At 43.4% G+C, this 11,933-nt stretch overlaps 1 protein-coding gene across 3 annotated transcripts in view; it reads left to right on the plus strand.

Annotated features, from left to right (window-relative positions):
* The window catches only part of LOC110497517 (catenin alpha-2), a 652,111-nt gene extending 645,996 nt beyond the window's left edge, over nt 1–6,115 (plus strand). For all 3 annotated transcript variants that reach the window (XM_036954442.2, XM_090210736.1, XM_036954443.2), the window contains exon 18: nt 1,895–6,115. In XM_036954442.2, coding sequence (XP_036810337.1) covers nt 1,895–2,182 — 288 coding nt within the window. In that variant the 3' untranslated portion in view covers nt 2,183–6,115. The remainder of the gene's footprint in view (nt 1–1,894) is intronic.
* The last annotated feature ends 5,818 nt before the right edge of the window (nt 6,116–11,933 follow it).

Consider the following 11,933-nt stretch of genomic DNA (forward strand, 5'->3'; position numbering starts at 1 on the left):
GTAAAGTTTGGTGGAGGAGGAATAATGGTCTGGGGCTGTTTTTCATGGTTTGGGCTAGGTCCCTAAGTTCCAGTGAAGGGAAATCTTAATGCTACAGTACAATGACATTCTAGACGATTCTGTGCTCCAACTTTGTGTCAACAATTTGGGGAAGGCCCTTTCCTGTTTCAGCATGACAATGCCCCCGTGCACAAAGCAAGGACCATACAGAAATGGTTTGTCGAGATCGGTGTGGAAGAACTTGTCTGGCCTGCACAGAGCCCTGACCTCAACTCCATCGAACATCTTTGGGATGAATTGGAATACCACCGGCAAGCCAGGCCTAATCGCCCAACATCAATGCCCAACCTCAGTTAATGCTCTTGTGGCTGAATGGAAGTCCCTGCAGCAATGTTCGAACATCTAGTGGAAAGACTTCCTAGAAAAGTGGAGGCTGTTTTAGCAGCAAAGGGGCGACCAACTCTACATGATTTTGGAATTAAATGTTCGACGAGTAGCTGCCCACATACACAACATGACCAAAAGTATCTTTGCGCACGTTCCCCCATTAAACAGGCTCATTAAATTCTCGGAAATTGTGCAATTCATTCATTGTAAAATGTCCGCTATGATCTGTTAAAATATACCCCCTATTCTGATTGGCTTATTATGGCTAGAAACACGCAGGTCCTCGAGTAACACTCCTCTCGATCATTGTCTGGCAAAACTCTTGTTCTCTCTTCACCTTCGCAGTGCCAGCCCCAACCCAGGGAGTCCTCAACACAACTGACAATTAAGAGTTGAAAAACATTGCCCTGGCTACACGACGCCCACTTTTTTTCCAGACACTTCTTAATTAGCAGTTGGTGGAGGTCAGGTGCACCTCTCTCCCTGTGTTTTGTTTGGCTGGCATTTAGAGGCTGCTGCCGGCCCCCCTACCCCCTTGCCCCCCCACCCCGAGAAGGGAGTCAACCGCTAGATTTAATTGGCTCCGAACTCCAGCTGGTCACTATAAAAAGGTTAGCAGCACGGTGGGTGCCCCCGATACCCCGAATTATGCTTAAATTACCCAGTTATATGCAGTAATTTAGTCCCAACAGGATGAGCTGAAACTCTATGGGCACTGTGTTCACTATAACAGGCTCTGGTCGAAAGTAGTGCGCTAAATAGGGAATAGGGTGCCATTTGTGACGCAACCATACTCTTTTGGACACCCGCTTTCTCTTAATGAGGCTGTCATATCAGAGATGTGTTGGAGGTACAGCGGTCACTCTGAACCTGTCTAGCTACTCAGGGCTCTGATAAGACGAGTGTGGGACCGTCTATCGCCCTGCGGGGGAGACCAGAGAGAGAGCTCACCTCTGTACTGTAAGAACTGTTCGCTTAATAAAGCCTTCTTCAGTGAGAGCTCTTTGCCGCAGGCAGTTCTTGTTATCTTGCAGCGTGACATGGGATGTCTAGAAGACCGTCTGTCTAAGAAAGGGGTGCGTCACAATACTCTTTCTTTGAAGAAACAACAAATCGCCAATTGGTTGGATAGTATTAATGTTTACACCTGCCCAATAGATCTGCTTCATTGAAGTCCTGAAGGATATCCAATTGGTTGGATTATTGCTTACACCTGTCCAATCACTTAGATCTTCCTTCTCCCCTCTCCTTCTTCTCACCTCTCCCCCTCCTCATGGGGTTTGCAGAATATTTTATGTGCAGTTGATGATGCAGGTTTGCAGTTGACCTAAAAAATTGCTTCTATTGCTGGTGTTATACAGGTAATATATGTGATGTTTAATATGTCCATGTAACTACAATGTTGTTACTACAGTTAATACTATGTAGTGAAATAGGTATAAGGGCAACGTATATAGTGTTAGTATAAAGATCGAACATCTAAGATGTCCTCTGTCTCTCCCCGTAGCTGGACAGCGCCACCTCCCTGATCCAGGCGGCCAAGAACCTGATGAACGCTGTGGTGCTCACAGTCAAGGCCAGCTACGTGGCGTCCACCAAGTACGCCAAGGTGTATGGCGCCGCCGCCGTCAACTCGCCTGTGGTCAGCTGGCGCATGAAGGCGCCCGAGAAGAAGCCCTTGGTGAAGCGGGAGAAGCCCGAGGAGTGTCAGACGCGTGTTCGACGGGGCTCGCAGAAGAAGCACATCTCGCCCGTCCAGGCCCTCAGCGAGTTCAAGGCCATGGACTCCTTCTAAAGATGTCCGCCGCCACGACGTATGTCACTGGAACCAAGGAAAACAACACCGACAACTAGAAGTTTAAGGAAACTCCCATCTTTCTTTGTGTTAATTTGTTTCTTTCGGGTGAGAGGAGTTACGCTGATAATAACAACGCCTCCTTTCCCCCTTTTTGAGTGAAGGGTCGATGGAAAAAAAACCTGCCTGGAGGACTTTGCTAACCCGCCACCTGTACTGAACTACAGCTCCCATGAACACTTTGGGCTTCTCGGCCAATGGGGAGCCAGCGCGCTCCCACCCATATTTATTACTATTATAACTACTGTAGCTTAACCGCGTGAGAGCCAAATGTGTGACACTAAAAACAAAAACTTACTCAAAAAAGGGAGATGAAAAGTTCAAAACAAAACATATCAGAAGAGCAGCACCTAAAATGACTAAATGGCCGTCAATATTATTGCTATATCATTACTATAGTGGTACTGCCTGGCTGCTCGTACACACATTAACTGCCTGAATGGAAATGATGAATGGCACAGTAGTGAAATCTCTGTAATAAGAGGATTGATCTATCGAGGTTGATAAACTTTGGGCGGCATTTTCGTGGTGCAAAAAGAGCACAGGTTTGTGCAAAAATGACTGTCAACCTCTATATAAATCAGGCAGGGAAACTTCACTTGAAACTGTTCATCAACAATGTGCATTTATAAGGAGGCGATTGAACTAGAGTTTAGTTTACTGAGTAATGCATGAAGTCACCTCCTCATAACACATCGATGAAACGCTTCAACTTAAAACCACACTGCCTGATTATGAAGAGGTTTACAGTATTTCCCCCACAGATTCTGTGCTTTTTTTTTTGTACAACACAAATGTCAATATTCCCATCCTAACTTAATATCTTGTATTTTTCCCCGGTTTGAACGTTACCTTACCTGTAGAGCTAGGAATAACTTATGTTTAAGGTAACTGAAAGTGTTTGGCATCCAAGTCATTTGTTTCTTTGTTCCTTCCCGACCCGGTGTTCCTGAACGATGCATACACTTCATGGTCCTATGGTATTGCCTTTTTAAAAATCAATTTCTCATGATGATATCACTAACTGTATCGCAGCCTGATTGGATTATTGTGTAGAGTGTAATAGTAGACACGGAGAGGTATGACTAGTTGTGGTTTCCTCAGAGAATATTTGGCTGCGTTTAGACAAGGCAGTCCAATAATGATATATATTTTTTTACTAATTTGTCTTTTAATCAATCAGTTCAGCTCTGAAAAAGATCTGATGTGATTGGTCAAAAGTTAAATTACTGGAAAAAAATACCAGAATTGGGGTGCCTGTCTAAATGAAGCCATAGAGTCCTGCAAACATACATTCAGGTAACTGCCAAAATAATGGAAACACTTGAGTAAATTAGAGATATAAAGTTCATTAAAAGGAGGTGCTTCCACACAGGTGTAGTTCCTGAGATAATTAATCAATTGACATCCCAGCAGGGTTATGTATAAAAATGTTGGGCAGGACATTATTTGGGCTACCATGGCCCCCATAGGATGACAATGCCATCCACACGGCATGAATGGCCATGGAATGGTTTGATGAGCATGAAAACGATGTTAACCATCTGTCACCAGATCTCAACCCAATTGAACACTGATGGGAGATTCTGGAGCAGCGCCTGGGACAGAGGTTTCCACCACCATCAACAAAACGCCAAATGATGGAATTGAATCTATTCTAATTGAATTTGTTCTGGCTCGTGGTGGCCCAACGGCCAATTAAGACACTTGCTGTTGGTGTTTCCATTACATTGACAGTGACCTGTACATACTGTTGAAGTCGGAAGTTTACATACACCTTAGCCAAATACATTTCAACTCAGTTTTTCACAATTCCTGACATTTAATCCTAGTAAAAGTTCCCTGTTTTAGGTCAGTTAGGATCACCACTTTATTTTTTAAGAATGTGAAATGTCAGAATAATAGTATAGAGAATGATTTATTTCAGCTTTTATTTCTTTCATCACATTTCCATTGGGTCAGAAGTTTAGCATTTGGTAGCATTGCCTTTAAATGGTTTAACTTGGGTAAAATGTTTTGGGTGGCCTTCCACAAGCTTCCCACAATAAGTTTGGGGAATTATGGCCCATTCCCCCCGCCGACAGAGCTGGTGTAACTGAGTCAGGTTTTCTAGGCCTCCTTGCTCGCGCATGCTTTTTCAGTTCTTCCCACAATTTTTCTAATGGATTGAGGTGAGGGCTTTGATGGCCACTCCAATACCTTGACTTTGTTGTCCTTAAGCTATTTTGCCACCACTTTGGAAGTATGCTTGGAGTCATTGTCCATTTGGAAGACCCATTTCCGATCAAGCTTTAACTTCCTGACTGATGTCTTGAGATGTTGCTTCAATATATCCACATAATTTTCCTCCCTCACATAATGCCATCTATTTTGTGAAATGCACCAGTCCCTCTTGCAGCAAAGCACCCCCACAACATGATGCTGCCACCACCGTGTGTCATGGTTGGAATGATGTTCTTCAGCTTGCAAGCATCCCCCTTTTTTCTCCAAACATAATATTGGTCATTATGGCCAAACAGTTCCATTTTTGTTTCATCAGACAAGAGGACAATTCTCCAAAAAGTAAGATCTTTGTCCCCATGTGCAGTTGCAAACCATAGTCTGGCTTTTTTATGGCGGTTTCTGGCTTCTTCCTTGTTGAGCAGGTTGTCGATATAGGGCTCATTTTACTGTGGATATAGATACTTTTGTACCTGTTTTCGCCACCATCTTCAAAAGGTCCTTTGCTGTTGTTCTGGGATTGATTTGAACTTTACGCACCAAAGTACGGTCATCTCAAGGAGACAGAATGCTTCTCCTTCCTGAGCAGTATGATGGCTGCGTGATCCCATGGTGTTTATACTTGCGTACTATTGTTTGTACAGATGAACGTGGTACCTTCAGGCATTTGGAAATTGCTCCCAAGGATGAACCAGAATTGTGGTGGCCTACAGTTTTTTTCTGAGGTATTGGCTGATTTCTTTTGATTTTCGCATGATGTCAAGCAAAGAGGCACTGAGATTGAAGGTAGGCCTTGAAATACATCCACAGGTACACCTCCAATTGACTGAAATGATGTCAATTAGCCTATCTGAAACTTCCATGACATAATTTTCTGGAATTTGCCAAGCTGTTTAAAGGCACAGTCAACTTAGTGTATGTAATCTTCTGACCCACTGGAATTGTGATACAGTGAATTATTTATTTTATCGATCTATTATTTTACCAGGTAAGTTGACTGAGAATACATTCTCATTTGCAGCAACAACCTGGGGAATAGTTACAGGGGAGAGGAGGGGGATGAATGAGCAAATTGTAAACTGGGGATTATTAGGTGACCGTGATGGTTTTGAGGGCCAGATTTGGAATTTAGCCAGGACACCGGGGTTGACACCCCTACTTTTACGATAAGTGCCATGGGATCTTTAATGACCTCAGAGAGTCAGGACACCCGTTTAATGTCCCATCCGAAAGACGGCACCCTACACAGGGCATTGGGATATATTTTTTTAGACCAGAGGAAAGAGTGCCTCCTACTGGCCCTCCAAACACCACTTCCAGCAGCATCTGGTCTCCCACCCAGGAACTGACCAGGACCAACCCTGCTTAGCTTCAGAAGCAAGCCAGCAGTGGTATGCAGGGTGGTATGCTGCTGACCAAAAGTGAAATAATCTGTCTGTAAACAATTGTTGGAAAAATGACTTGTGTCATGCACAAAGTAGATGTCCTAACCGAATTGCCAAAAGTATAGTTTGTTAACAAGACATTTGTGGAGTGGTTGAAAAACGAGTTTTAATGACTACAACCTAAGTGTATGTAAACTTCCGACTTCAACTGTACATACAAACAAATACCTTTATATTCACTGTTCTCTAATAAACCCGTCAAACTTGACTGACCTCCCTCCACGTCTGTTTCTTTACCACTCACAAGCGCCTATATTTTCATATAGTATAACAGATATTATAATTACAAGGTGGGTATTCAATTCAATTTTAGATCATGGCTTTCCAGATAGGGTTTGATTTGCACACTAGTAGAAACCCATTATCTGCAATTGCATGAATACCAGCCTAATTCTACACTATTTTTACCCACCGTTTGACCTATACACGTTTCTGGGTTCGTTAGAGGGGCGTAAACAAACGTATCCAATTGCAAATTTATGCCAGGCCATAAACTATTTAACTTTGTAAGAGTTCAGGTACTTGTGCCTATTCAACTTTGTACTTGAAATTGAAAGAAGTACCAGAAAGAACAAATACCAACACTCACTATATCATTTCCAAGGATGGCCATGTCGCAATTCTCCAGCCTTTTACCAAAGTGTGCACATTATGGATTTGACATGACAGGAAGTGTGCAAGTGCGCACTTTTGGGAGAAGGGTGGAGAATTGGGACGTAGACTAAAGAACAAATAAACAAAGAACATGGTGGAATTCTCCCTGTATGATAACATGGGAGAATTTCAGTTGCGTTTCCTTGATTCCTTGTGTCCTCTCTCCTCGCCTGCTCATGAAAATCCAGTGGGCGACAAGATCAGAGGGTGCAAGACTTCTGACCTCATCCAATGGGTTATGAGAAGGAGGCGAAAGGACGCGAGAAATTAAGAAAATGCAATTGAGATTCTCCCCAATATTCACAATGCATAAGCCCTGTGTAAGAAACAGACGGTGTACTGCAAACCAAAATGGATTTGAAAGGAACAGAGTGGTGGAAAAATCTGTATAATACCAATACTCACAACACATACGCTTCATGTAGCTCAATGTAATGAGCAAACAGACAGTGTAGTGCAGAACAAAGCTCTATCCACTCCTCCGCCTTCCCTCTCAAGGTCACTGCTGACCCTGAGCTCTGCTGTGTGAAGGCATCGGAGTCGATATCGAACAGATGAGCTCTCGTCAATCTCCATTAGAGAGGGAGAGAGAGCGAGATGGGGGAGGGACAGTCTGAGAGGGCGGGAGAGAGGGAAGGAGAGAGTGACTGTTCTGTAGTGAACAAACCTTCACTCGTCAGCAACTCGACAATCAGAAGGGGAAGACACCTTCAGCACTGCTGTTTGACCCTGGAAACCACCACAAAGGTTTGGATGCTGAAGCATGGTCCACCATAATGCTGCAGCATAATGCCACCAGACCTGGGTTTGAAATACTTGAAGAATCATTTGAAATGCTTTCTCTGTGCCTGTTTGAGCTTCTCCATCTTATTTAACCAATGTCCCAAAACTGCAAATCCTACCCACACAGACTCTAGCCAAAGCTCAAAGTATCTGAAAGATTTTTCAAGTAGTATTTTTATTTTTTATTTTTAAAGTATTAGTAAGCTAAGTCTGATAGATACAGTTCATACTCTGTTCACACCGCCGAGCTGTACTGCGGCGGCCTGGTTACGCATAGTGGCGTAACAGTTTTTAATGCGAATTTCCTGTAATGACACATATGTTTGCCATGGCTTACGACGTGTTCATATGGTATCTGGGGAGGTGGGGGCCACCGCTACGCCAGAGCCGTGCTCGAAAGGATGTGAAAACAAAAGATCAGAGCCAACACAGTACCGTTTGTTCAGGTCTGCACGACTGTCAACTTACTGCAACGGAGAACCTTGATAGTACTGTAGAGATCATAACAGTTCTATCTGCAGTGTAATTATGGCTTGAACATGGCTCAGGGCCATACCAAGGGAAATCAAGGCCTTAAAGGCAATAAAGTGAAATGTTCTGAACATAACAGAGAGGCTGCTTTCCAAATGGCCCCCTATTCCCTATAAAGTGTGATACTTTTGACCAGAGCCCTATGGAACGCATTTGGAACACAGACAGATTAATACGCTGAATTACATACTGTATACATAAGATAGAAGGTTATATCTTTTCTATTCAGCATTGACATCCATTGTTCTTCATATTCATTACAATCCATTAAATATGCACTATGTTCTTGATGTTGTATTCGCTTTACACGCACGAACGCACACCTTATTCATTTGGAAAAAGCTCATTTTCTCTCTGGTCAGAGAAGGATTCGATAACGACCCTCCATCCTTTCATCGCTGCTCAGACTACCTCTCTTCCTCTCCTCCGCTCTCGGGCCCTGTTGGATAGAAAACATGGGTTCGACGCTGATCAATGGCGCCCGTCGAACGAACTTGAACCCGGCGCCTCCAATCATAACGCATATTGACATGCGTAATCGGCCCACTCCGCACCATTACACATTAGAAACGGGGTGTAAAAAAAACACGTTTTTATCCAATAAAGCCCACGGCAGAGAAATAGACCATTCATTTACATTCAATTGGCACAGTGGCGTATCATTACTTTACATTAGATGGGCACAGCCATGTGTGGTGTCGGTAATGGATGAACAGAAAATGCATGCTGTTACCAACGAATAGGCTACAATAGGCTCACTATGAAGCTGCATTTTTATTTGATTATTTCGCCTTTATTGAACCAGGTCGGCCAGTTGAGAACAAGTTCTCATTTGCAACGGCGACCCTGGCCAAGATAAAGCAGAAGCAGTTCGACGCGTAAAGCAAAGCAGTTCGAGTCACACATGGAATGAACAAACATACAATCAATAAATACAGTGGGGGGGGGGGGGGGGGGGGTGCATGGCACAATAGCTATTATCAATTAATCATATAGATGGCAATTTCGAGTCAATGGCAGCTGCTACCAATAAACCAACCAGTCTCCCATCCTGCATTTAAAGCAAAGCCCGTGTGAGGTATATTGTACAGTACAGTGTGGACCGTTTTCTAAGTCATTCTTTTTTAAAGGGGAAATGCGAGATTCAAGAAGAAAGAAAAAGTGACCACCCAGGACGCTTTTCGGGGGGGGTAAACAGCAAGGAAGGGGCAGGAGAAATGTAACCACTCTAAAAATGCACAGAAGGAGCTATAGATGCAAGGAGGCCAGATTTGTTTAATTAGAACCGACCATGCATGAGATGAATGACAGTTTCAACCACTTTTTGAAACTACAGTATACAATGTATTACAGGGTTCATTATGCAACATCTACATCATTCATTTATAAGTGCAGCAATGGATGTACCAATTCCAGATTGTCCCTTAAAGATAATACAGTCTAATATAAGAGGAGTGAGTCCCTTGAAAACAAAGCTCTCAACAGATGTCTCCAGCAGTCTTAAAGTAGTATTAAAAAGCCTGCAGTGTTGCTCGGTTCTAATTAAACAAATCTGGCCTCCCCAGCTTCCAACACAAAAGGAGGAAGAGAAGGAGACTTCAAATGAATTATTGTCCCCAGTGGCTATGTCTATACTGCTGACAGACACTATAATATGACACTTCAATTTGGTTTGTGGCCACAAGTCCCTTTGGTGAGACCGAGGGGTTTCCTAGCTCGAACTTGCATGGGTAGCCCCTCTACCTCAATAGTGCACGTCTAAATAGTGTAAAGTGGAGACAACGAGAGGAAACCACTTGAGACTATGTGAGATGCTCCTTATCCAGGTCAGTTGGCTCTAACCATACCTGGGTTCAAGTAGTATTAGTATTTTTTTTAATATATACTTTTGATTTAATCAATTGCCTAGTCCCAAAAGAGCAGACTCCACCCAACTGCCACTCCAGGCATGCAAAATCAAACTTTTAAAAGTATTTGGAAGAAAATAAGTACTCTTCGATCTGAGTTCTGACTGCAGAAATGCCACACTACCTAACCTCGGCCCTTATCCGGAAGATGGCGGTAATCAAACAGATTTGAATGTTAAATGACAACAGATGGCTACTTAATGAGACAAAGCTGTCACCGTTTAAATGACTCAGAGCGAGAGAAAGAGAGGGAGGAGAGGAAGGAGGGACAGAGGGATTGGAGGGGGAGGATCATAAATGTCATTGCAAATTTGTACAAGGTCATAATAAAGTTGGAGATGGTCCCCAAAAGGTCTGGACTGAAGAGAAACGTCCCTGATTTATCAATGGCTGTAATGAATTGGAGAGAGAGAGAGAGAGAGCGAGCAAAACAAAAAAAGAGGGGCGAGAGAAGGGAGAAAGCGAGCGAATGAGGGAGAAACAGAGGGGGAAGGAGGGGAAGAGTGAGAGAGAGAGAGAGAGAGAGAGAGAGAGAGAGAGAGAGAGAGAGAGAGAGAGAGAGAGAGAGAGAGAGAGAGAGAAAGAGATACCTCTGATAAGTCAGAACCTGAGCCAATGGGGTAGGAGCCTATCACACACCCTGGAAATGGAGGACTCTGTCTGAACTGTTAAGTAAACACAATGAAGTTTTCAGGGAGAGTGAACGATGTGCCGGGTCTCAGCCGCCACAGTCCTTATCTTTGTCTCAAATGGCACCCTACGAACTAACTTTGAATAGGGCCCTTAAGGCTTTGGTCAAAAGTAGCCCATAACATAGGTACATATGGTGTGCATCCCAAATGGAACAGTACTCCCTATCAGACCATACATGGGGGATGTTTTCTTCAAGGTTAAAATGTGGTTGAGCATTGGTGCTTTTTACGAAGTCTCCTCCTGTAGTCAATTGCAGTTTTTGTACTGCACAATAAGCCACTAGCAGAAATTAACCAGAAAGGCTACTGAGCATCAATTACAAACATTTTGGGGGGGGGGAAACATAATGAGTATCGTGGCACACACACTGACACCACACAAAATACCAGTTTGCCCATGCTGGAGCCATCTTCTGTGCTCTTCTTGGTTGGGTTGATGACATCAGAGGAGTTATTCAGGGGCCCTTGGCCTCTCACGGGGAACACAGGTAAACAGGACGGAAGTATTAGTAGTCTTGCAAAAACTGGAAAAATATAGTAGCCCCCAAAAAACTCCCAAAACATGGGGCGACACAACTACATTTAAATGAGAGTCATTTTCAAAACAACCCATTTCTTTCACATCGAACAAAATGAGCATGGTATTGATTAAATGATCATAGGCAGAGGGGGCTTTACTTGGCTCATCGAGCTCGAGCGACTCCTTGTGGCGGGCCAAGCGCCTGCATGCTGACCTTGGTCACCTGTTGAACAGTGTTTCCTCTGACATATTGCTGTGGCTGGCTTCCAGGTTAGGCGGGCAGGTGTTAACTTAAGAACCGCAGTTTGCCGGGTCGTGTTTCGGAGGACGCATGACTTGATCTTCGCCTCCTGAGCCCATTGGGGAGTTGCAGCGATGAGACAAGATCGAAATTGGGGAGAAAAGGGGGGGGGGGGGGTTGTAGGCAATAACTACCTGCTCTCTGGCATCTATCCAAACACAAAACTATTTGTGGCCAATGACTGCTACAGAGAGTACATATAATTTTCGAAAAACACCCAAAACTATGTACAGTGCTTTCGGAAAGTACTCTCTGTTTTTATGGGGTATTGTGTGCAGGATTGTTTTATTTTTTTATCCTCAATGTGGAGATAGAAGGCTCTATCATAAATAGCTTATTACACAATACCAGCGATGTGCAGTCAGGGTAGGCAGGGAAGCAGTGCTTACCCAGTGATAATCTAATAAGAAAAAGCTGGTATGAAAAATATAATTTCATTTTTTTATTTAATTTGTAAGAAATTGCCATTATTTTTTGTTATCTAATGTTTTATATCAATCATTGTGGTGCTTTTTATGGTCAAGATGTCAAACAATGCTATAACTGCATCAACATTTCAGGCGCCAGGGTATTCATGCCTTTCTTTCCGTTGGAATCCATTAACATTCTTTCCTGTCTCAGGTCTTTTCAAACCAGTT

The sequence above is a fragment of the Oncorhynchus mykiss genome, chromosome 19 (assembly GCF_057628025.1).
Source record: "Oncorhynchus mykiss isolate SJ-2025 chromosome 19, ASM5762802v1, whole genome shotgun sequence".
Taxonomy (NCBI): domain Eukaryota; kingdom Metazoa; phylum Chordata; class Actinopteri; order Salmoniformes; family Salmonidae; genus Oncorhynchus; species Oncorhynchus mykiss.